This window comes from Vanellus vanellus (genome assembly GCF_965231255.1).
Source record: "Vanellus vanellus genome assembly, chromosome: 5".
NCBI classification, from domain to species: domain Eukaryota; kingdom Metazoa; phylum Chordata; class Aves; order Charadriiformes; family Charadriidae; genus Vanellus; species Vanellus vanellus.
In genome coordinates this window covers 8,412,969-8,440,096 of record NC_138910.1, presented here as the reverse complement: position 1 = coordinate 8,440,096, position 27,128 = coordinate 8,412,969, and the positions used below count along the sequence as shown (strand labels likewise).

The 27,128-nt window shown below is 38.8% G+C and overlaps 1 protein-coding gene across 1 annotated transcript in view; it reads left to right on the top strand.

Annotated features, from left to right (window-relative positions):
• The window catches only part of MGAT5 (alpha-1,6-mannosylglycoprotein 6-beta-N-acetylglucosaminyltransferase), a gene marked incomplete at its 3' end in the record, with an annotated part of 82,934 nt that overhangs the window by 48,688 nt on the left and 7,118 nt on the right, over positions 1 to 27,128 (top strand). The window contains exons 10-13 of the mRNA XM_082483288.1: positions 2,004 to 2,137; positions 14,580 to 14,729; positions 22,532 to 22,678; positions 26,590 to 26,706. Coding sequence (XP_082339414.1) covers positions 2,004 to 2,137; positions 14,580 to 14,729; positions 22,532 to 22,678; positions 26,590 to 26,706 — 548 coding nt within the window. The remainder of the gene's footprint in view (positions 1 to 2,003; positions 2,138 to 14,579; positions 14,730 to 22,531; positions 22,679 to 26,589; positions 26,707 to 27,128) is intronic.

Here is a 27,128-nt window from a genome sequence, read left to right as displayed (position 1 = left end):
GATTCCAGTGCTATGGATGATTCAAGGATTTTGCCTCTTTTTGCACTAAGCGCAGAAGAGTCAGCGTGGTTTACGATATTTAAAGTTAATTTGGGGGTTTTGCTCTCTGCTGCAGAGATAGTACCGTCTTTATGGGGTTGTGATTAAAAGTGCGTGTTACGCATCAGTAAAGATGTTACGGCAGATCGGAACCCTGGACAGCTTCCCAAGATCCCCAGACTCTATTATGTTTTGAGAACTCTGATTATAAGGGCAGAAAATTATTGCTGAGCAACAAGCAAGCCTGTTTCAAACCTGTGGCATATTACCAAATGCTTCACTGTTCCGTGAGCCTTCCAGAACCATGAGGGTTTTTTTTCCCCTTTTTTATGTTTTTTATTTGAAGTCTTTTATGCAAAATAACAGCACCGGTACTTTTAAAACTGCGTGATCTTGCATAAAAATCCATCTGAATGCTTCCCGTCAGTGATGTTTGAGGCACTGAATTCCACCAGTTCTGAGTGCTAACTTTAACAAAGGTTTATTTTTCTTTTGAGTGTGTACTGCCTTGCCTTTCCTTTGAATGCGATCTCTCATCCAGAAATATGAAAGGATGGAAAAATGCCCCTTTTCAGGCATATTTGCAACATGCCATTTGCTATGCTAAATTCTAAAAAGTCCTTGGGTCTAAGTGAGTGCCTAGCTGTTGCTGAGGCATTTTTTTTTTGTGAAAAACAGTAATTGTCATTTAAAAGACTAAAATGTAATGGCAGAGGGAAGTGTACACTGTGTATGGTTTCTCTGTTCTACTGCATTATCCAGTTGGCTGATTTTCAGGAATCAAAAGGCAAAACCTCATAGAATTTTATTTTTTTTATAACTTTGACTATAGGTTTAGCTTTGCATGTATCATAAGTGCCTGGGGCGTTGTGCTTGGGGTGTTTTTTTGGTTTGGTTGAGTTTTTTTTTAACTTTGCAAAATGTGCTTAGTAAGAAGTTGTCAGCTTGCGTGCCAGAATTTAAAAGGGAGGATTAGAGAGGAGATCATAGTGTTCATGTTCATTGCAGCCTATTTCTATGTAAACTTGTGAGGCTATGACACTTTTTAGGAAGGCACAAATATTCCACGTTGGAGTAATTTTTATATAGTAGGAATGGATTTTTACCTGAAGCCTTGAATATTGGAGTCCCTGGAATTAAACGCTGTTTACAAAAAGAAAAAAAAAAAAAAACAAAAACAAAACCATAGTTTTAATGAGCCTATAGGTCTGTGTCTTTATAGGAGGAGAATGGTGGCTAGTATTGCTGGATGTCACTGCTTGAAAAAGGCCAACAGAGGCTAAAAATAATAGAGAAAACTAAGAGTAAATTGCATATCCTTTGCAGGCACTTCTTTTGTCTGTGCGCTGGATTAACAAAAATTTTGCCAACATCAGTTGTCACCTTTCAATGTTTTATGATGGATATATCCGAGTGAATTAGGCAGTGAAATTTGTATTTGTACAGGACTTTGTAGGCTAGTAGTTAGCATGGATACATAATAGGCAGTGAGTTGGATGGTTGGTCTTAGCTCTTCCAATATAGGAGGCGAACCCAAGAAATTTACTAATATTTATTTATGATGTTGAGCAATATACAGTTCTCTTAGCAAGCATAAATCCAGGGTTTTTACAAATTGTTGGCATTGCATCTTTGAGATTGTCAAGCTGGATTCTTTTATCTCTGGTTCTCTTATCTCTACTAATAAAGAAAGATCAGCACACAAAAAATCATTATTATTGGCCTTGGTCCAGCTACAGAATTTTTATTGACAGGAATGAGCCAGAAAATAACTGCTTACTCCAGTAGACATACGCAGAATGACTTAATAAGAACTATTCTCAATAATAAGCAAGCAAATGTATCTCTCAGTCTGAATGTGAAGGAGTAATTTGTTCCTTATATCTACTTTTCTGACAACATTCACACTTTTGTGCCATTAACTGATACTTTAAAAGGTTTTGAATATGCTCCATTTCTTGCAGCTCACACTCCGGATAACAGCTTCCTTGGATTTGTGGTAGAGCAGCATCTGAATTCCAGTGACATTAAACACATTAATGACATCAAAAGGCAGAATCAATCTCTCGTTTATGGCAAAGTGGATAATTTCTGGAAGGTGAGTTTTCTACGCTCATATACTTGAGCAAATTTATTTTCATCAGTATAATAAAGCATATATCTAAATTTAAAAGTATCCCTTCTCTCTAAATCTGTTTTCTTTTTCTGAAAATAAACATATTTAATTATTTAAAATTGAACATTTTGAAGTCTTTCTGATGAGGAAACTTCTGTCTAGATTAATGTGGATCCTTTGCTATTTATGTACACCTTTCTGATAGAATAAAAAATGTTTATAGTCTTGATATCACAATAATTTTGGAAAATGCAGAAGCCCTTAAAAGTAATGGGAAATTGAAGGTGTCAGAGCCTTTGTGAACTTTAATCAGTCTTAAGAAAATGTCTCTCTCAATTATTTATTTTCCTATATCTACAACCAAAAACATGCTGCATTCTGAACTGGAAATTATGTTTCTCTAAAGACCCTAGAAGTGTTCAATCTCATTTTATCTCCCTGTAATAATGTCAGAGTTTGCAATTACTGCATTGTCTCCCATCTGCAGATGAGAGCTGCAGAAGAACAACAGTGAGGTTTGGTCATATTTTCACCAAGTTAAAGTATATTGCGGCGTTAAGCTCACAGTGGTCTCTGCTTTTTGTCCACTGTCTTTTTCCGGAGCTCTTTCTTCCAGGCTGCCACACCTGGCGGTGTCTCTCTCACGCAGTGTTGAACGAAAAGCAGTTACTAATAACTGAATTTCTTTCAAGTTGCCTCTGTCTCTGTGTGCCACGTACTCCGTATGCCCTCCCTCCTGCCTAGAAAGACCTTGTTTTAAGCCTCTTGTCAACTGAAAAAGGAACTGATCAGTACACACTGTACCATACATGGGACCAGGCAATATGAGAGTAAGAGCACCCATGTCTCACATTTTCTTTCCTTTTCTCTTCATTGGCATGAAAATACTGGTCTTGCACGGTTTGCTGGGCTACAGAAGCAACGTTTAGTCTGACAACTGTGATTATGCAGAATAAACTATTGAAAAATGATAGCTACAAGTAAATGGTCCATCTGTGAGACAAAACAAAACAAAAACTGAAGACAAGTGGGAGAATGTTGCCAGTGGTAGTAAAAAAGGTAAAGCTGAATGCTTCTTGGCTGCTGTGCTGAGAAAAATATGTATATTAGCTGTGTGTGTTCGATTGTGACCTCTCAGGTTTGTATGTGGGCTTATGGCACTAAGCCATGTAATCTGCCCTAAAAGGAAATTTTGCTTTAAATCGTAGTAAATACTGTGACAGTTATTCTATTTGGCTCACGGTGTAGAATGACTTAGTATGCCCCAGTCTGCCGTCGCTTCTTCTGTCTGCAGAATGCTGGAGCAGAGCTGGGATCCTTTCATTCGAGTCTCTTCTAGCTGAGGCTTTTGTACTTTTAGCTCCTGATCTCATTATCAGTCTCTCAGGAACAGATGCATGTAATAATAATCTATACTTCCTGACCTGATTTGTAGTGCATATCGGCAGAACAACCTGTTGAATACTAGTTGGGTTTAAAGAACAAGATAGTTGCTTAGTCACCAGGGTTTTTTTTCCACTGACATATATATCTTTCTCGGTTAATTCAGTCGGCATGAACTCAGAAATATGTATTAATAGTTTATATGCCCAGAGGGGAGATTTGTGATTGCCTAGTCTGAGATTCTGTATGACACACAGGATATTCATGGGCTGATTAAGACAAAAACATGGCTTTTTGGAAAAGAACATCCAATCTTGATTTTTAAATAGCACGCGATGGAAAACCCACCTCTTCCTCTGGTAAAATCCTCGAGTAATTGCCTTCTCCCTTAAGACTTTGCATTATTTCTGGTTCAGATTTCCAAATGGTAATTTCCAGTCTTAGTAGCAGTTACAGACTTTGTCTACTGGAGTGATGATGTTCTGTTTCCCTGTAGGAATATATAGGTTGAGGAGAAAGTAACCCATAGTCATCTCCTGAAAAGCCTGTGTATGCTGAACCACTGAGAGCTTTGTGCTTTCTAATCCTTAAGTGTTCTCACGTGTCTGTTTTCTCTGAACCTTGTCAAGATTATTCACATTCCTGTTGAAATGTGAACGTTAGCAAAGGGCACATGGGCTGTACCAGCACCAAATAAAAAAGAAATACTATATCCATTGTTAGGCATAACCCCCTTTTCACCGTTAGGAACTCGTGTTTAGATGACTTCTCAGCCAAGACCCTTGTATGATATTTTAGAACTGCTGCTCTTCAAGTCACTGATCCGTTTCTATAAGTATTGCCTCTCTTGTTTCTTCCAAGATGTATGACTTAAAACCTGCCCATATTAAAATGTTTACTGTATACTTGTAACATCAAGCAAATTAAAACTGTAACTTGCAGACTGCTAACTGCAGTCATGCGCATATACACTGGTACATAAAGTGCAATCGTTGCAGATAGGCTTGGAATCGGTGACAGCGTGGGATGTCTTATCTGGAGTGATAAAATCCAGTTCTTGTGATCAATAGAAAGCCTGAACTAATCTTGTGTCTGTGTAATGTGCTTATTTCATGTTTCCTTCATTTTCCCTGTTCAGTGCTCTTTTCATCTGCCTCCATGGCTTGTATGGAACCAGACTAATCTATTTATCCTGCTCCTTTTCTTTATATTGAACACGGCCAATTAACGAAAAGTGTAATCTCTACAGAATACACGTGTCACTGCTGGGTCTGATCAGTCGTTAGAGACACACAGTGCGGAGCAGAGAGCGTTCCAGTCACCAGACTTAGGTGCTTTTGAGGATTAGCAGTTGCAAATAAATTTTTTAATTTTAAACCAAGCAGGTTGAAATGGAACTGAGGTATGCGCAGGACCGTTTTTCCCTGGGGGTGGGACTGGACTAGCTAACTGCCATCATGGTTTTACATAGCTGTGAACATGGGTCCTTTTCTGCGTTTGGCTAGGCCTGTGAAACAAACAAAGAAACAAAAAAAAAGATGCCAAATTACTCGTCATTTCATCTTTGCTAGAAATCCCCACATTCCCAGCTCTGCCACATAGCTCGGCAGGGTTGGTGAGGCAGGCTCAGACCACCTGCTTAAACTCTGGACACTAACCAGGTTATTGTAGCTAGAGAATTATGGATTGCTTACAGACAATGTTCTGTCTTCCCACATCATTCAGTGGGGCTAAACTCTGGTATGAACATGATGAGTAACAGGGGGAGGAGTACAGCAGTGATTTCTGTCAGCTCTGCTGGATACAGAACAAAACGTCAGCCCGTGGCTGGAGACCGGTGGCATCCGTCCCATATTACAGTGGGCAAGCCTGGGTATGTCTTGCGGGAGGTCAGGAAGGATGTAAGCTGCAGAGACTGTAAAATACATCTCATTTACTTCCCTCTGATAACTAAACCAGTGTTAAGTGGGTTGAGGATTACAAATTGGCTCTAAAGAATTTTGCTACATTTCTAAAGGTTGTCCTTAGAGGTAAGCTATCAAGGGCACCATTTCCCAAGTTTTGTATGTGTTTGTTGTAATCAAAGGTTTGGGTTTTTGTCTGGGATTTCTGGCAGTACGAAGGAGTAGAGAGAACTGCTTCTCTGCGTAAGATAAAAAGAAGGAATGAGTAAAATATGAGTGAAACCCATAATGTTCACCATTATTTGCAGAACATTTCAGTTAAAAAAGAATATTTGAAGCCTTTCATGTCGTCTTAGCTCCTATTTCAGTCTACGTCTTTTCTTTGTTCTGCTTCCTTCAACTTCCTGTCATACTATTCCAATACTTCTACACTTAGTCCTAGAAAGAAAAAGAGTCAAGATTCATTTTACACTATTTGCTATTTCTTTTGTTGTGAAGTGCTGTGAGAGATTTTGCTTGTATCAGAAAACAGCCATCAATGCATAACATAAAATTATATGATGATCACTTTATTAGATTTTATTATATAGTCTATTGGAATTGCCTGAAAAATATTTATATATTTAAAGGCAAAATAATGTGTTACTAATGCCACTTGACAAGATGGGCATTTTTCTTAAATGCATACTGTCTACATAACGAGTTTTCAAGAATCAAAGATGGGAAATGGTTACATTTATCTTGTTCGTAATGGGAAAGTACATAACCAAAGCTGTTCTTACTAATGTCTCCCCCTTATAGATCCATATGATATATGTAATTTCCCCATTGTATGCCCTCTTGCATGAAGTGGGAGGAAGAAAATGAGAAGTCAGAGAGGAAAAATTATACTTCTAGGAATAGTTCTGTTGCATGCAGAGATCTCGCTGCTGGCAACGTTGCCTTTTCCCTTTCTTCTGATTGGTTTCTGTGCTGCATATTTAGCAACATACTTTGGCTGAACATTTCATTTCATTTTTTTAAGCTAAAAGAAACATAAGGAAGAAAAGATCCTTCTCACCTTTTCTCTCCCACGTGGTCAGTACACTCACAAACTTGTCCGATGGTGTTTTTATTTTATCTTCCTCCAAATTTGCAGCAGCAAATCTATCTGGGCTTATCTTATCGATCAAAACTTACCCTAGTTGCTGTCACCAGGAGCACTGTTCTGCTTTATTTCACATAACACATTGAAATGAGCCAGCTGCTTTAGCTCAGCAACATTTCTGAAATTCACCGTTTGCTTCTTAAAGAAGTGCGGATCAAAAAAACAAGTAAATCAAAGCAAATGAGCAGCTATAGGTTGCAGTAAGTAAGTATATATGTATGTACACTTTTGAAGGCTTAATCTTTAAATTAGAATTTCATTTATTATGAAGAAAGGGAAAAAAAAATGTTTTCCATGGATACTTACCTTTCAGACAGGTCAGTGATCAGCTTCTCTTTTTGCAGAACTCTCCAGCTGCAAAATGAATTAGTGAGGTCTTACAATACCAATGAATGCAATTGTCTACTCGTATTTGATTATCACAAAACCACCACAGCCTTTTCTTCCTGTGGTCTCACTTCCTATTTTCATCTGTACCCCTGCACTTTTCAGCTTCGGCACTTACAGTGCACAAGTATGTCTCATTGTTAGTTCTGGAAATTTCCATTCAAAGGACAGGAAATGCCTGGTTAGGTGTTAGTGCGCATTACATGACAGGGAAATTGTCAAATCTTTCAAAAACCTCAGAGAAAAAAAAAAGGCAGAAAACTTCATGGATGAAGAACTGCAAGAAATGATGAATGAAATAGATAAAGATGAGGACAGGGAACTGAATCAGCAGCTTTTCTGGCAGATCTTGAAGAAGCCAAGTCTTTACTGAGAAGTTTTATTCATTCTTTGTGCAAAGCTTATATACGTGGAAATAAATTTTAGAGAGAGAGAGAGAGATGTGCGCGCTGGTGTGTATTTTATGCAGACCTGTGTGGTAGGTGCCTAGCAAAGAGGCCATAAATGGACATTCAGGGAAGAGCAGAAGCATGGCAAGGTTACGTAATAATTCCTTTGCATTTTCTCTCTCTTTCCACCTTGTTTCAGCTCAGGGAATTTTCTGAAACTGTTGACAAACTAACTGTCTGTTGACAAATTTTTGGGATCTCAGAGCTGTCTTCAAAGCACGTGTCTGATCATGAACCTTTGCAAACTTTCTTGCATCCACAACGTTCTCCGTTGTGGGGTGCCTCAAATCTCTGACCTGTTACAGGAGGAGCCATTTTTGGGGTTTTTCTAAACCTGCCTCCTACTAGCTTTCTTTGGCTTTCTTTGTATCAGGGCTTTATGCCAGTTATGGTTTTGTAAACCTCTCATTCTGCCAATTTGTCTTTTCCAAGCTGGAGAGTTGTTAATGAATTTGTTATAGGTTTCTGTATCTAATGATGGAAACAGTTCTGTAGCCTGGATCCCTCTTACCCCTCTCAGAACCATGCCCGGTGTTCTTGCCTTCTTTTGAGGAAAGGGATCAGAGCTGCAACAGTGTTTGAGAATGGAGAGAACTGTGTTTTTATAGAACAGTTCAATGATATTCTCCTTTCCAAGTAATTCTGATCACTTACTGGGTTGGTGGGTGGACTGACTGATACTGAATTTTGGACTGATTTTTTTTTTCTCATGGGCCATAACCACATTTTATCATAATGCAAAGTCTTCATTTTTGAGTGCCACTGGTTAGCTCAGTTCCATTATTCGTATGTGAAGCTAGGACTGGTTTTCAACACATGCATAACTTTATTTATGTTGAATTTATCGTTCATTCTGTTTCCTAGTCACTTGGTCCCTTAGATTACTGGGGGGCGGAGGGGGGCACTTTCAAAAGCTTTCCAACACCAACTATTCAGTATTGTGATGGTTTTTTGCAACATTTTGTAGTTAGTTTCGGTTTTGCTACTCTGACTATGCATTTACTGCACACTTTGTCACTTTATTCTCGTTGGCACGGTGACTGTTGATTCACAAGGGTGATTCCCTTCTATCCTAAAGAGACTTAATTCCTTTAAGAACTTTGAAAGAGTTTCTACATTCTCATTGGCTTCTTCAGAGAACGCTATCAATTTGGTGAGAGAGGATTTCCTTCTAAAGAAAGAATTGACTATCGTAATTTTGTTGGGTTTTAGATGGTTATATAGTTAACACTTTATTTAAGTTTCAGATAATTTGTTCAGTGTAGAATTCACACTTGCTAGTCGTGAATCACTGAATCCTCTCCAGATCCATTTATAAATTCAGTACTCTACATTAAGTACTCCGTGGCTAGCAGTTTGAAAGTTTCATATTTGAGCTCCAAGAGACATCATCTACTCTTTGTGATTTACCACTGTATCTGTTTAATTCTCTTAATATTGTTGTACATTGAATTCTCCAGAGTTTGTGCTCCCTTGTAGTTCCCCGGTAGACTGGATTGTCATTATTCAAGGATGTCTTGAAAAGTCTTTGAGAGTGTGACCGTTCTCGAAAAGAGAGATTTTCCAATCTTATGTTTGTGTCACAATCTCAATTGTCATGCATGCTATACACACCTTGGACTTGACACTTTGGCAAATAAGCACCCAGATGTTAGGACTTCTAGACTTAACAGTACTCATTTAGGATACACACAAAGATCTCTCCCAGTACTTTTCTGAGTTACATTTGTCGAGCTACATAAAACCACTGTCTTCTCACTTTTTCAATGTAAGAGAATGAGACTGGGTATAGGGGCTGTTTTTACATACATCTTGCAGTGTGAACTTTCAACCTCATAAACCAGCTTGGGACTCTGAGTCAAGCTCTTCTGCAATGTAATTGGCCTGTAGTTCTGCATATGCGGTGCTTAGCTTCCTTCAGTGCTGAATTTCTGATGTTCTGTGGGGGTACCTGAATGGAAATTGCAAAAATCTGTGATAACCTCAGGCTGACTAACTGATGGTGAAGCAGAGTGGTTGATTCCCACCACCTACCACATCAAGAAAAATAAAAGCAGAATTTAGTTGTTAATGCATCGTGTTTCTACCATGTATTTTTTGTAGCTTTTGTACTACTTAAATTTTTCATCCACCAAACTTAAAATTTCAGCCCTTCAGACTGTGTCTTCTTGTCAACATTGTCTTAGGGAAAGAATTATCAGACAGTTGCCATTTGATTTCTTTGATGAGAAAAGACTTATCATGAGGCTTTTAAAAGTAGGTGGAAATAATTGATGAACAGTAATAACAGTTCTGCAGTCAACGATCAACAAAAATTACTTTCCGGAATGGCATGTTTATTTTAGCTGCTGAAAAACTTTCAGAAAAGGTTTGTATGACTTACTCACAGCTATTCTTCCATTTTGATTTTGAGGAGAAATAATTTGCTTTTTTAAAAATCGGGTTATATCTCACACTCAAAAGTCTAGATTTGCAGTACGTACAGCAGATACGGGTGAATAGCTCAGTCTGACCCAATCTCTGCAGGGAATGTTGATTTTGCGGTACTAGCCAGCAACCCATGATCTTTTCTCTTTGAACTCAATTTGGAGAAAGTAAAAATCTGGAGTTAACTGTCAAATGATTTAAGATAAAAGAATATTTATATCTGCACCCAAGCAAGCAAACTCAGGAAGTGGATTAACAGTTGAAGGAATGTTGATATTTTATTTGCAAATCCTGTTTCTTGATTTATTTACTTGTAGCCTTTCTATTTATAAATGCCGTATTTATGCTTTCTCATGTTTTAATCCAATGTTTTTAATGTTTAGAATTGAAGTATGTGCCCTGATTATTTTTGTGAAGTGGCTTATTACAATTTATACTTTTATGATCCAAAATAACACTTCCACAAAGAACGTGAAAATACAGGACTACTTAAATGCAAAAGGAGACAAATGTTAGTTAGATTTGTGTAAGGTATAGGGTGCAAACGGTATTTTTATGGTACGTTATAGGTGGTTATGAAAGCAGTAACTTTTGACTCAAAGGGAATAAGGGAGTGATTGTTGTGTGGGTTGTGCTTTCTGAGTTTTTGGCTGGGCTTTCTTTTGTTTCTTTCTTTCATAAGGAAAGACTTTTGGAAAAATTAAAAACAATTGTTTTAGGTACAGGGAACGAAGGGAAGATGCTACTCTGTGTTCCAGTTGTTCTTTTAAAATTTCATTTGATTAAAAGAAAGAGGGTTGCCCTTTGGAGAATGAAAGATTTTTTTTTTTTTTTTTTTCCCCAGGTGTGTGTGTTGTTTTTTCATGTTTCTACTCTTTTGGTTTGAAAACAAATTCATAAAATTTTTATGTATTGATCCCTTTACTTATGCCTATCTATCTATAAGGTTTCCTTTGTAAGAGAGAACCATTTCTATAGACTCTGGCACAGTCTACAGTAGTTACCCTATCTTGTAGAGGAGGAAACCCAGCTACACCATTTAAAAATCCATTATTTTTGTAAATATTTTGTATGGAAGAATTGATGCTGTTTGGGATACTAAATATTTTATCTGTAGCTTTAGAATCTGAATCAGGAAAGAAGTCAGTCATATGGTTAAGTAATGTTCCCAAGTTAGTGTTTTGTTTGCACTTGCAGAGATGCTTAAAACATGCTGATTTTATCACTACTTTTGATTTGTCTTCCTAAATTGTATTAATTGGTTATATATTTATTTTAAATATAATTTGTATGTCTGCTTAGTTAATTTGAATTTATTATTAAAAGTTATTACAAATTTTTGTAATTTTAAGAGTTTAAGTAAAATTGCTCTCTCTGCCCTTAAAAATACTACTGTAAATACAGCATGGAAGCCTGTTCTTTTCATCCTATCTTAGTATGCTCCATTTCTTATTCCCTGTTTTATAGCAATCAAGTGCTGATATTTATATAGTGGACAGAACATGGATAGAGTAGGAAGATTCACTTTGTTATTAACAAGATGATACGAGGAATACTTCAGGCGAAATTCAAGGTCCGTTGTATGTGTCAGGGTGTTTCCAGCAGAATTTAAGCAACAAACTTCACAGATGCTTCTCTGAATCCCATTAGGTTTTTAGTGGCATCACATATAAACAGGAGATGTGAAAATGTTACGTTTCTTTTTGGTCCACTTTACATTCATCTTTGAAAATGAGCTAATAAAGGTAATAAGATGGCAGCAAGGCCAGTTCAGACCAAAGATTTATCTAGTCCAAAAATAGTCAAAACTTGATTAGTAAGGACGAATGCAAAATCAGGTGTTTCACAGCCACCAGACAAAAGTGGTTCCTGAACTTCTTGGGCCAAAAGTTGTGTGTCTGTGTTCAATAATTATTCATGGAATTTTTTTTCCGCAATTGCTTTTTGAACTTATTTAAAAACTTCAGCAGTCCTACAGCAAATAGTGCACTTCCTCGGGAACCATTAGAAAGACTGTAAAGACTAAATATTTTTAATGGCAAATATTTTATTTTAGAGCAGCTAAATATTCTGTAACGGAGGTTTGTAAGATTGCCATTGAAATCCTTAGAATAAGTAAGTGCAATTTTAGGTAATGCTGGTTTTGTTCTTTCTTGCTTCTCATATTTTTTTTGAGTTAGGGTGCATTCACGTCATCAATTTGTGTGATATGAGCCAATAAAATCTGAGGCGTGTGCGTTAGTGTTCTTATTGTAGGCAGATCATCTCAGTAGTGCCTGTGCTTCATTGCCTTCTCTTCCCGTTCACAACACTATTGCCTAACGGGTAGGCTCTCTTTGTACTAAGACGGTATGAGGTTCAACAAGGCCAAGTGCCGGGTCCTGCACTTGGGTCACAGCAACCCCATGGGCGCTACAGGACTGGGGAAGAGTGGCTGGAAAGCTGCCCAGCAGAAAAGGGCTTGGGGCTGGGGGGTGTTGGTGGACAGCCAGCTGAATGTGAGCCAGCAGTGTGCCCGGGTGGCCAAGAAGGCCAACAGCATCCTGGCCTGTAGCAGGAATAGTGTGGTGAGCAGGACTAGGGAAGTGATTGTCCCAATGTACTCGGGACTGGTGAGGCCTCACCTCGAGAACTGTGTTCAGTTTTGGGCCCCTCGGTACAAGAAAGACATTGAGATGTTGGAGCGTGTCCAGAGAAGGGCAGCGAAGCTGGTGAAGGGTCTGGAGCACAAGTCGTATGAGGAGTGGCTGAGGGAACTGGGGTTGTTTAGCCTGGAGAAAAGGAGGCTGAGGGGAGACCTTATCGCTCTCTACAGCTCCCTGAAAAGAGGTTGTAGCAAGGGGGGTTCAGTCTCTTCTCCCAAGCAACAAGTGATAGGGCAAGAGGAAGTGGCCTTAAGTTACACCAGGAGAGGTTTAGATTGGATATTAGGAAAAATTTCTTCACATAAAGGGTTATCAAGCATTGGAACAGGCTGCCCAGGGAAGTGGTGGAGCCGCCATCCCTGGAGGTATTTCAAAGATATGTAGATACGGTGCTGAGGGACATGGTTTAGTGGTGGAGTTGGCAGTGCTAGGTTATCGGTTGGACTTGAAGACCTTCAAGTTCTTCACCAACTTAGATGATTCTATGAGTCTAAAAGCCAGGCGGGAGGACTGTGTTGTATCTCCAGCGACAGACCGCTGCTGCATTCTGGAAACAAGACCAGGCTACTCCATTTGTATTTCTTCTGCACATTTGCAAAGAAGTTCTACAATGGATTTCCTCTTAACAAAGTGTATAAGCTTCTCAACAGTTTCTAATTATGCTACTTTGCAAATAATGGGAGGAACATCTCTTTTAGAGTAATTTAAATTTGAGGTAAAAGGAAAAATAAAAAATGGATCCAGCTTTTAGGTTTTTTGATAATTTGTGTTAACTAACAATAACGGCAACCACATCAAACAAGAAAGCACATTTGTCTCTGTTTGGTGGGTATTTTATGTAATACTTAGCCCAGGACATTGTCTGATTGGTGCAACCTTGGCATCGCAACCACAACACGGTGATTTAATAACGGGGCCAGCAATCTACTTCGTCACAAACAGTATCACCAGTAGAGCAAGCTAAAGCTAGAAGCTGGTTGTTATGTGATGTTAAATACCCTGGGTATTCCAATGTGTACCAGCAATTAATTTAGCAAGTAAATTTTAAGAAGTGATAGTGTTTGTTCACCTAGACCTGATACCTTACTGCTCCTCCAAGATTAGAAAAGACAGGATTTTCACCAGTCCACTTGCCCTTTGAATGAACTTTGGGAAGATTGTTGGCCTGCTTTCACACAGGGCTGTGGAGGAACAGTGTACAGCATTTACATGACAAAAATAGTGAGGGAAAGTAGAATTCTTAAAAACTCTCTTGCTGCCAAGAAGTAGAGCAACTTGTTGCCTGATTTTAGAGCTATTACTAAGACTATGTGCAAATATTGAGGGAAAGTATCTCTGATCTGTGCTGCATACTGGCTGTAAATACAGTCTACGGCTAATTGCTTTTGGAATGCAAGTAGTCTTTAAAACTCAAAAAACATATGGCATTGGAAATTAAAGTAACTCTTGTTTGCAAACTAGGATGGTATACTATTTTTATTTTTTTTCAATGCAACACTGAAGCCATTACTCTTCTCTAGGTCTTTTTCAAAATGCCTTTAAATCTTTAGGTAAGTGGAATATTTGTAGGTATCTCATGGGACTCAGATACTAGGTATTTAGATATAAGGATGTGTATTCAGTTATTCAGTTGGCAAGAGTGCATCTTACTAAGGTGAGATTCACCCTTTTCTTCACAGAGAAGATAAACAATAACTAACTTTTGTATCTCTGTCAAAACCAGAGCAAAAATCTGCTATTTCAAAATGAATTTTTTAGTATTTTTAGGCCAAGTATTGTTTAGGCATGTTGAGATTAAACTTGTCTGATGGTGACCTGTTTTTTGTCCAATTAAAAATTAATAGGACCTTTATATCGATTTATTTGTACGCATACTATGAATAAAGCTGCCGTTTTCTTCTGATCTAGTAGATAACAAAACTAATAATTTAATGAAAGATCAAATATTATAGAAATCATATAAGAATGAGTGACTTCATCTCTTTCTGGCTTTTGTGGTACAGGAGATAAAAAACAGCTCTGATTGAACACCACTGCTTGAAATGTGTAAAGACTGAAAATATTTTATTGTTGCTATTACAGGATAAGAAGGCTTATCTGGACATCATCCACACCTACATGGAAGTCCATGGAACTGTTCACGGGACGAGCACTATTTATATTCCTGGCTACGTAAAAAACCATGGTATACTCAGTGGGCGGGATCTGCAGTTTCTACTGAGGGAAACCAAAGTAAGTTTGTCAAGAGGGAGTAGTGGCAAAAATAGCTACAGATAGACAGTATCTGAAGTGCATGCATTTCACCTCCTACGAATGAGCTCCTAATTTAAAAGCATTGGAAAAATAAATGACCCAATGTAAAGGAGCTTAAGTTGTCTACTGTGTGCTAAGAATGCATTTTTCATCATGTCCATTTTTGGGCACGAATTGACAGCTATTGTTAGAAAATTGGGACAGCAACCTACAGTCGCAGATACGTCTAACCACCAGCTGGAGAAACATGGATAAATGCTTTTTTCATTTTCTTAAATGTGATATTCAGCTCAAGGAGATTATCAGCTGAGAATGTGCTTTGTTTTACATCCCTGATGTGAAAGTTAGTAATATCTGAAAGCCGTACAAATAGGCCCGCTTGCTCTGCCCTACCCATGCCTTCAATGTAGAGTGACCCTGCTCTCTTGGGAAGAAAAGAAGAAAGGCGAGCACTTCATTTGCCGTTCAGTTTCTTCCTCGGCTTCAGTTGTTCAGAGAGAGTGAGCAAAGAGTGTGTTTTTTGTGGTAGGCTTTGCCCGTGGCCCCACAGTCAAGGTAACTCAAGATAAGGGACAGTAGGTACATTGAAATAAATAAACTTTTGTCCCCATAGTTAGAATGCTTTGTGGGGTTTTCTGTGCCATTCCCATAATCTTTGTGGCACTTTACAACATTAAAACACTTTAGTAGATTACATTTAAATAGGATGTTTGACTTCCAGTTGGTGAAAGAAGTCGTTTGTGCGCTTAAAATTAGCAAAATGTGTGGAACTGCACCACTTACTCCCCATTGTTGATAGTTTCTTGCTGTGCACTTCTACAGAAGAATCTATTAAAAAAACAAAAGAAAAAAGCAAGCGCCTCCCAGTCTTCCCACACGACTGCAGAGATCTCCTTTTTGAAATATTTGGGAAAATGATGGTAATTTCACTTCTCTGTGTGACAGCTGTTGGCAAATTATGACTTTTTAAAGGCAACCACTGTGTGTATGTACTTGATGCATACAGATACACATAATGTTGCAGATTAAAAAGTCAACATTTACTTTCGTCATAGATAACAGATTACACAGCTTTTTCCTCTGTGGAGTATGAAATCACTGTGTTAATCATAGTACTAACGTGGGAAGAATATTGGCATTGTAATAACCCCAGGCACAAACAGTGGCTTCTTTCTGGGGAAAAAAAGTGTTCTATTCACTGGATTAATAAAAGAAGCTAATGGACTTCCTATAGAATTACTTAAGTTCTTATAATTTACAAAGTACTGTTCACAATAATTGTTATGCTTGAGTAAGTCTTCCTCTAATTCTTTATCAGCCATCTTACACGTATTACGCTAAAAAGCTTGATTTTTGATACTAAGTAGACAGCTTATCTAGTTGTTATTAGTTATATTTGCTGTGCTCTAAGATGCAATGTAAAGACACATTTAATTTAGGACAAATTCAAGTTGATACGTACACATTATGCAACTCAGCACAGTGCTGTAATAGGGGTTTTGTGACACAGGAAGTCGCCAGACTAGTTTTGCTCAGTTTTTGACTAGTAATTTGGATATCAGATGGAAGATACTACCTTGTGCTTATGAAATACTCTTGAGATCAGTAAGCTGCGTATTTTTCACAACTTGTATTTTTGTGAAAAGCATGGATCTATGATGTACTGTTTTCAGAATCATACAAGCATTTTAGACTTAAATGATTTTCTGTTGTGCATTGGTTTTGGTGGCGGGTTGTTCATTTCTTTTTTTCCTTCCTAACTAACCTTAGGGAAAATCCTTTGAGAATTTGCTGCGTTTCTTAGTAGATGGCACTGAGAAACACATCAATGTGTTTCAGAATCCTGTATCAGGAAGACAGTGGTTTTATCACATTATCTTTTTGATACAATCTTTCTTAATAAGCTCTTTTAATATTTTTTTTTTAAAGTCTGCAAACAGTATTTCCATATGGCTTTTCTGAACTACTGTTAGCAGATTTGCAGATGACAAAAACTGTTTTCCTTTTAAGGAAATTATTTATGATATAGGCAGGCTAACAAAACTTTGACCTGATGATAAGCAGTTAAGAGTCTGTCTGCCTCGTAATACTTGTTATTGTCAGGCAAATGGGAGTGCACTCTATTTCTGATGTTGCAACAAAATGAAATGAAATATGGCTTACTGCGTCGCGAATTTTGGTTATTATTCCTGTCTAATCCTTACTTGTTCCAATATATCTAGTTTAACAGAAAAAGTGAAACACCAGCATCCTGAGATTGAATGTGGAAACTGAGGGGTTTGGGGTTTTTTTTTTGCTAGCTGATACTTAGTCTCTCGCAGGTACAGTGGCTGTTCTGCCTGAGCATATGGCTGCCCCTCAGTGTTGATCAACCGACATACTTGCTCTAAGTCGTCTTGTTACCTGCACATTCACGGTTTCACATTTTGCTATCTTTTAAGAGACAATACTTTAACGTAGCTTAGCATAAAACACCACTCACCTGTCTCTGCTGGCCATCTGCTGCGTGTGTGGGTTGATTGTGTTTATATCAAATGCTTCGGGGATTGAATTGCTAAAATAAATGCTGGTTTTCCACAAAATCAAGCGGACTTGAATGGGAGCTTTGTGCCCCGAGGAGGCTCGTGTATGCGTGCACATGCATCCAGTGATCTTCAAGGACACCTTTTAATCATAATCACTTTAATCGCTAGGCAACGTGACCAGAGCCCCATAATGAATTTAGTTATGGGGTTTTGTCACCAGACAATCGGCGTGCTGAAAGTATGTGAATAAACGGGGCCGTGACTCGGGGATGGTAACATCTGTGGGTACAATGCTCCCTTGAACCATCTAGGCCTGCTGTTTACTGTCTCCGAGCAACAAACTTTGTCTTTAAGCTTCCAGAAACTTTTAGAGTTTTCTTTTTCTAAACATATGTTTTCATACCCAAGGGCAAGGATTGTCTTTCATTGCTTGTGATTTCAATATTGTGTTAGCAATTTTTTGTTAGGTCAGCTGACAAATGATCTAGTTTTCAGAAAGCCAGAGCTAAATAATAATTTAACAAATCACACCGTGCAGTGTACTCAGAAGTGTCAGTTTATGTTGCACAGCTTCATTTTGCCCTTAGACAGCAAAATGCCCATAGGTGACGGCTCAGTCATGATTCTTGATCAGAGCTTTGCGTTCCCAAAATATATTAGTTGGTATAGGACACTGTTATTCTCAAAAGCCTGCAGCTGCCACTTCATTCTGGTGTGTATTATAAAGCAACGCATTTCAGAATAAGTGCGTTTTCCGAGCAGGAGGGGGCTGTTTGAGATTCATCATGGCTAGTTCAGCTGCATAGTGCATGACAAAAACGAGACATGTCAACAGTTCCTAATGAGAAGATGTAAAACCATTCATCACGTCAGAGGAAAATAGGGTAGGCGAGCTGGCAGCCTTCCTGCCAACTTACGTGGCTCCTTGCCAAGTGGGCAGCTGGAGGAGTTGGACCAGACTCTTGGAAGAACCAGTACTGAATTCTTGAGAAATATTCCTCCTTTCGAGAAAGTTTCATATGCACCTTTTCATTTTTGAGTCACTGTGAATTTTTGAGTGATTCCAAATTCTTTTACTAAGTGGAACTTACCATTCCTGACTGGTGATTAATAAAAGTAGGAGCAACACCCTGTTTAGACAGTTTGGGAAAAATCCCGTTGCAATGTTGGATAAGCAGAAATAGGAAAGCAAACTTCATGTTGCCTTTTATGAAGTAACGTATTTTTTACTTCCATAGGCTTCACAAGATCAGCTGAAAAGACATTTCTATTCTAAAGTTGTTTCAATCACAAAAGCATTGACTTTTCCAGAAAGTATTTATATTCATGAGAAAAATATATCAAGATAGTTAACAACAGCCTTTGCTACGCTTCTCTTTCTGTAGTTCAGAAGAGAATATGTAAGTTCAGTAAGGAGGCGTACAAAAGTGGTGATAAACCTACAAACCCAACAGAATAATTTTGATAAAGTGCAGTAATGTTAAAAATGGGAGAGGAGAAGATAAACCACTCCTCTTTATGGAACTATAGCATTTAGTCTCTGGAATAGGAAATTTTTCTCTTAAATACTCAGCTAGTCAGAATTACAGTCAGTGAGGTAAACCATTCACTCCTTATTTTATACCTTTGGCTATAGTTTAGAAAGACTGTTCAAGTACTCATTTTAATAATAGTCCGATCTGGTGCCATGAACTCCTCAAATAAATTGCTTACTGTCAACTGAAAGTCAGTGGTTTCCAAAAAATAAAACAAAAAAACCCCTGTTTTGTCACGGGCGTGTTTGTGAAGCACTTTTCACGTCAGAGAAGTTTCCAGTTAGCCACTACACCATGAAAGGACTGCCTGCATTATAATCAGAAAAGAATGGTGTCTTGGCTGGTCCGATGCTGGTGGCCAACTCCAACGCCTGAAATTCCAAACCGGGGGCTTAGTTCACTGGAAAGGCAGAAAACGTTCCTAAGGAGACTTTCTTACGAAAACCATAGTATTCCTGCTTAAGGGTTTTACCACCTGCTTTACTCAAGTTGGGCAAGTGAGACTGCAGATACCAATACCCTTTTTTGACTTGTGCAGAGCTACAGGCACAGACACACCTGGGTAGCAGACCTTGCAAACAAGGAAATGGTTTAAAAAAAAAACAACAAACAAACAAACAAAAAAAAACAACCAACAAACCACTGTTACCATGATCATTTTACATCTGTATTTATTTGCTGTCGTCTCCTTTAGATGCGCTTTTATACTGTAAACTCCTCCTGGCAATCACCTCATTATATGGGGCGTTAGCGTACAGAGCCTACTGTGGCGTGTGCCGACTTAAAGCACTGTATGAAAAATAATAGTTCTGGCTTTCAAAAACATTTGAAAGGTGAGAAAAATGCTCACATACAGAAAATGAAATGGTTTCAAGCGCTAATCAACCAATAAAGTATAAAGGAATTCTACTCTGCATAGCAATTCTGCTGCAGCTAGCAAAGCACGATCAGGGCTGACAATTTTGAACCACAGTTATGCTGCCAACATTGTCAAATTTGGAGGTTTGCATTATAGATCTTCAGCCATAGGGTGAAGGTAGCTGCCCACAGTGGGCTCCCATTATCAGGCACAGCCTCTGGAAGAGACTACCCTAAAAGCCATAGTCAGCAACCTTATGTGGAGGCAACAGTGTGCATTTATATCAAAATAGTGGAAACATGGTGTGTTCTGAATTTTTATCATTTTGTGGGAAGGAGCCTTGTCTTCCCCACAGCCTCAGCCATACTGAGGATGGATGCTTGCTTCACTGGTACCAGAAAATAGTTGTCTGTTATTTGTACTTTTTTTCTTTTTTTTTCCCCCTTCTTTTTCAATTAGGGACTTGCAGCATTTGTTACATACTTTTATGAATTACCTTGACAGATTGTTTTAGCCTTTCTGGAAACAAGAAGTTGCATGTACTTCAAAGGATTAGCAAATTAGAGCATCATGAGAATGAGTTACAGAAATGACATGTGTTCGCCAGTGCTTTATTTTTGAGTCATGATGAATGTGACTTTCTTGAGGCAATGAAGATATTCCTGGTTTGTTCTTTATACCATATAAAAATACTACCTCCCTAACCAAGGAATGTTAATAAAGGGCAATTTTCAGGAGCAGGGTCTAGATTCAGTTTGGGAATTTCAGCTGACCTGATGAAGTTGTGATGGAGAGCGACAGAAGAATTTGGAGGGTCGAAAGAAGGAGCTGGGGGGGCTGCGGGCAGCTGTGAGCCAGGCTACAACCTCACGCCGTCAGTCAGCACACACGCACGCACTGTTCTAGCAATCAGACACATCCTTCTTTCTTCAAAGGTATGGTGCTGCTTAGAAGTAAGGTTGGAAAATGGATGCGAAACAGGTGGTAAGCTATTTATTATAGATTAAGCGTTGACAGTGTGCTCTGTGCTGTCAAAACATAAAACCACGTTTCTTTCCCCATGGAGCTTCCTCCTAAATAAACGGACCACTCAGATGCAGAACTGTTCAGCAGTGCACAGCAGCAGTTTATTAAAAAAGTGAAAAATGAAGCAAACAAACCAGCATTCTCTACCTAACAGCCAAACACAGGATCATAGGAGAATTGATACTTCAGGTGGTTTTAATTGCTGGTTCTCAGCTGGTTTTCTGCCTGAACTAAGGAGTAGTTTCAATAAATAACATTGTGTGTGCAGATTGCATGAAATGGTTTCATGTCTGTAATTCATTATTTTCAAGAAATTACCTTTCTTTAAATTACGCCTTCTTTAAGATGAAATTTTCTATGTATTTTTTCTGACTGGAAGGTAATGTATCTTATGCCATATATAAACCCCAAATTTAGAAAATCTAGCTTTAGCGGAGATAATCTTTTGTTTTTATCAGCTACTGGAGAGTTTCTTGTAGGATTGAAATCTGTGAGATAGCTGAGAAACTTTTTGCAAGTAGGTGACTTCTTTTAAACTAAAAATTGAAAACTGAAATAGCGATATTCAGCTCCATGCAGTGAAAATTGTGTGTCCCCAACTAAGCTGAGAAGTGTTAACTTTCTTCTTAAAATGAGCCAACTCAGAATTTAGACTGTTGTTGCCATGGGTTGGAGAGGATTGATGCTGCAGTGCTTGTACCCAACAATGCTGACGGTTGGACTTGATGATCTTAAGGGTCTTCTCCGACCTAAATGATTCTATGACTACAGGTTTATGTATCAATGAAGGTCAGCTCCTAGAAGGGTCTTCGGTTTTGAACCTTCTCTTACTAGGATTCACTGCCGTGTTGCAGAAAATTTAATGCAGAATAGTATAATTTGACCTCTTTGAAGACATGCGTCCTTTATACATGATCCCAATTGTTATGAAGATTGCTCTTTATTTTCTTGAAAAAAGCAGTAACTATATATATATATACACATTTAGTCAGGCAGCAGTGCTCAGAAATTACTGTTAAAATCAGAGCTTGTAATTCTCCCATTATACACAAACATTCAAATAAAGGTCAAGAATCTTATATTTTATTCAGGGGGTTTAATTTTGTTGGGCCAGGAAAGGGGTCAAGATTCAAATAAAAGTCAGACAACTCTGGAAAAAATATTGAATTTCTTTACGCTGGAGAAAAGCACTGCCTTTTCTAGAGCACCTGTAATCTGGGCTGATGTAAGAATAGCTTTTCGATGCGTTTTTCCTCCTTCAGTTTACCTCGGAGGGGTTGAACCCTCCTAGACCTATGCAAGTTCTCGCTGCCCAGGCAGTGTCTTCAGCTGATGTTTGCTGCCATCTACCGTTTTAATTAGAAGACTTAATCAGTTTGGCAGGAGCGTGTTCTTATTGGCAAAACCAGCAGGTTAGCTGGTGTGGGAGAGAGGGGGCAAACAGTAGTGTAGCTGTTCCGTGAGGTTGCTGCAGTAAAACCTGTACCTGCAAGAGAGGCCCAACAGTTTCATTTCAACACCGATCAAACCACCAAATGACTTTTTTTTTTTTTTTTTTTTTCCCCCCAAAAAAATAACTGAAAGAGTCTGTTGTTGCCTCAGCTCGATGAAAAACCACCTGAGCTCATTACAGAAGATTATTGTCAAATGCGTTTTACAGGACATTCCGTTACTGCTTGGGTAGGAGGGGCTGAGCTGCTGAATTGCTCCCATTTTCTTAATGTTGGAATTTTTTAGGCTGGTACGTTTAGAATGCATTATTGTTTAAGTTAGCTCTTAGCTTTCAGTTTTTGTAAAGAACAGAAATTAAGATAGTCCTTGTTTTCTATTTTTCAGCTGTTTGTTGGTCTCGGATTTCCGTATGAAGGGCCGGCTCCTTTAGAGGCCATTGCTAATGGATGTGCTTTTCTAAATTTAAGATTTAACCCACCAAAAAGTAGCAAAAACACAGAATTTTTCAAAGGCAAACCTACACTCCGAGAGGTAAGCTTTATCAATCTTGGTAATTTCTTTATTAAAAATTACTGTGGATTTTTTTTTTTTTAGTAACTCAATATAGGAAAAATTGCATAAATGTTCTCAGTTTATTGCAAAAACTGTTGTTTTCTTTAGCCATTTAGCCATTGATGGGTTTATCAGTCCTTATTTCATAGGATAATCAGGCTTTCATTAACATACTGTTAAGCTTTACCTCTAGATTTGCCTATATGTACATTCTGCTAATTCTTATTGATAGATCATAAACTGAAGTTTCACTTGAAATCCTGATGTTCTGCCCAGGAACAGGTCATGTCATCTGATACGTGATGTGCCATTTGAAAGTGGTTTTATTTTGTTGGAGAAACAAACATTACTGTGTCCTGGGTAGGAAGTAAATAGGTGTTTAAGTAAATAATAAAAATGCCATTTGCGGGTTGGTGTGTGTGTTTTGGGATAATTATTTTTTTTCCTCCAGAAAAGACCAGCTCAAGGCACTGTTGAGCTAAGGTATTAATGGTCACAGCCCACCCTGTGTGTGGTTAAACACCGAAGACATTTGGACAACCGACTCTTTAAGAGAACAGGAAAACCAAACCTCAAGCTTTCTAAACAGGCAGTGTGTTTAGACTCCAGTAAGAGAAAAACGAGGCTAAGTAAACTAGCCCCTCATCCTGGCACTGACCTTGGAGTATTTTTCTTCTTCGGTGTAGGTAAAATTCAGCCCATACCACTTGCAAGCATTTAACTGTCATGTAGCCATTTCTAACATTAGCCCTTTTGCCTGTGGCCATGGCTTGTTCATAGGTGTATATATATCTATATATGTATTTTCTTTACTTACTTACCTGAAGGGAAAGTTCTCTGGTAACAGTTAGATGATGAGAACTTAGTACAGCCGTATTTCCCAATTCAAGTTACACTTGGGCTATATAAAATGCATACTGAGCTAGTTGATAAGCAAAGGACAGTTTCCCATTTTAAACCAGGAACATAAATTCTTTATGATTTTATGATCCAGGACTGTACTTGCCTTTCAGCTTGTTATACATTCAGTAGGTATGGGACTTGAGTTCAAACTTGCCCCCTCTCACAGTCTGCATTGCTAACAAAGGAGATAGCAATAAGGGGAAAAAGTCTGTTGAAACCCTCTCCTTGGGCTCGGCACCTTTCTTCTGTGGCTCCCTCAGCTGTGTCTCGTTTCCAGTTGTTCTGTGCCCAGACACTATAACTGGTCAGGCTCAGTCAATAATCTGGACCCACCTTAACTCTTTAGTAGGAACTGTAGTGCTTGGAATGCTGTGCTAAATCCCCTGGCACGTGTCAGCGCTAACAGAAATGCTGTGCACCTGACTTGCACAGAAGAATAATCCCTATTGACTTTAGTGCTAAATAAGATAAGGAACATCAGTCATGAATATCTCTGCGTTCACATGCGCTGCTGACCTATGCTAAGAGTAACCTGTTCTCTAACCGCTTTTCACAACTGCATTTAGATCCGATTGCCGGTAGTCCATGTGCTGGTTCTTTGGGATTAAGAAAGTCCTTAAATCCTTCTCTCAGTTTTTTTCAAGTGTTAAAGGAGAACAAACAAAGCTTGTGTAGCTCTGGGAATTGATTATCCATAGACCAATTTGAAGATAAACTCTGTGTTTAGTACTTTTGTAAAGTAACCGTTGCAAATCACTATTTCTCTCTTGTTCTAGCCGGAATTTTTGGGGGGGAGTTAACTGTTTCCTCTCTGCCTGCAAGATGGGTCCCTGTAGTGAAGACTGTGCAAAAACTCGAAATGACAATTTTCATTTTAGTTCAGCAGTTGTTTTGTCTTGGGACGTGATTTCGCTGGGGAAAAGAGCCAGGGGAAAAAAAAAAAAAAAAGAAAAAATATCACCTTCAAGCAGCTTGTTCTGCACCAGTATTTGTACCAGTATTTCTTCTCTGTTCTGCCGCTCCCAAGAAAGAAAACATTGTATGATATGATTTCTTTCACTTTCTGCTTTTAGGAAGGAAAAAAAAAAACAACCCTGAAATTAGAAATTAATTCCAAATCTATTTATAAGAATTCTTATAGATTTTAATTATAGACAGGGGGAGAATCTCCTGAATACCTAAAACATTAAGCCTCGGCTAATTAAAGCATTTCAGTATTAGGAAATAGCCTTAATACTTTTTGAGAGTATAGATGTAGAAAAACTGATGCAATAAAAATATGTTGCTAGTTACTCTTACAACACCTACTAGTCTGAGAAGTTTAGTTGTTCGTCTTCCAGATCAGATCTGGCTTTAATGTTGCCTTCTGTCTGTCTGAGATGGTAGAGAAGGAGCGGTCTAAGGCATAATCCTAAAGCTTTGTGGAATTTGAAACACTGGTTTATGTTCATATTTTTAAAGGTGCAATAGAAGGCTTTTTGTTGTTACTGAAAGCAGTAGTAGTAGCTTCTGCCATCTGAAGTCCAGTCATAAGTGCCCTGGGAACTCAATCTTGGTAACCAAATTTTTAAGTACATATAGTTTTAGTGGCAGTAGAAATACGGTTGAAGAAAGGTTAGAAGACGTTGGTCTTTGAGAAGCATTGGACTTTTTGGAGGAATTTAAAATACGCTGATGTGAGCACAGTGCAGTGGGCTGCAAGTGACCGTAGGCAGTCAGGGAGGCTGTCTGGGTGCAGAAGCATCCGAATTCCCGGCCCAGCAGCGGTCTTCGGCCGGTCCGTGAGCCCTCCCCGCCACGCTGCGGCAAAGGGGGGAGCCTGCACAGCCTCCCCTGGAGCACTGGTCTCCGAGCACAGATTTATGGTAGCTGATCCCACATGTTACCATAACACTGGCTTATCTGGTCCACAAGCAAAATGCAATAGGCAAGAAAAAAAATAAAGTAAGTAGTTTCTTGTATTCACTGGGGGAGGAGAGCAAGTATGGTGTATCCCTGGTGCAGGACAAGGTTCTTTCCAACCTCAGACCTTTTGCACTGTCTAGATTTTTCTTTGTATCATGCATAAAGAGGCAGCCGGATAAAAATTGTCTATGAATAATCTGTCCAGGGGGGCGGTGTATTTATTTAAAAAGCAATTTTCTTCTGAGGCCTTTGAGAAACATTCCCCTCTCTTCTGCAGCTTTTGCTTCCACTCCATGTGTTGTTCATTTGCATGTTCCTCTCACTCCTGTGCACCCGGTCACAAAAATTACTTTTAGTGCTGTCCTGCTAGTTCTGAAAGCAATCTCTGATATAACTTTTCTTAGTCAGCTACTTGGGTATTTACTGACTTTGTTTTCTGACAAAGCGATGCGCAAAATACCAGTTAACACTCTTACTGAGGTCGAATCGCTCTTGTACTAGGGTTAGAGTCAGAATTCAGGGTTAGAGTCAGAAATCGTCTAAGTGATAGAAATGAATCTTTCTTCACTGCTACTCAGAGAAGCTTGGAAATGTGTGACATTTGAAGGAGAGACAGGGCGAGGACGTTGTCTGAAGGTGAGACAGGACAAGGGTGACATCTCTTGAAGGCAGTCGGGCAGGTCTAGCCGGGACAGGTAGCAATTAGGGGCTGTGAGAACACAGGGCTGCTCTGGGACTGAGCTGTGGGGAAGTGGGGCCATGTTGTAAAAGTAATTTCAGTAAGCATCAAGTCTGCTGCGATGTGAGTCATTATGAGGATCAAAGCCACAAATGAGAGGTGCACAAATGCTACTTGTGATCTGCGTTATTATCGGATATTCAGTTTTCCAGCTAAATTCACTGTCTAAATTTAAAAGTGGAAAATCTGAAAGATAACTCAGACGGAATGACACTGACTGTTAAATTCTAGCTGAAGCCTTGTCTTAATCTTAATGCACTTCATGCAAAAAGTCTGATGAAGGGAGTGAGAGGGAAAGATGTCTCGACACACTAATTTTTACCATATCGCATCTTCCTTTCAGTTGACATCTCAGCATCCCTATGCTGAAGTTTACATTGGGAAGCCCCATGTCTGGACTGTAGACATCAATGATCTTTCTGAAGTTGAGAGGGCTGTGAAATCAATTTTGAATCAAAAGGTGAGAAATGTATCCTCAATTTGTCATCAGCACTTGAGGGGGTGTACTGTGTACTGCATGTAGAGTGCTTCCTAATGTTAGTCTAATTAAAGCAGAGTGCTGCACTTCGGTAGGGTATTGGGGAAAAAAAATCTTTATTACATCTCTGTGATACCTGATTATCATGTTTTAGTACTGAATATGTCAGGGTTTTACCTGAAAAAAAATTGTGCTTAAGTGAATTTATATAGAAATATGAATTTCATTTGGAAAGTATACAGCAATCTAAATTTTCTCTGCATTCAGTGAGGAAGTTTCCTTGTTGACTCTTCAAGCACTGCAGGCTGCCCAAATCCGTGCTCAACTTTGACTGATTTTGTAGCCTTGACATAACCACCACTGAAGTGCTCATGCACTTACAGCGTGGAATTGTAATGAGGGCA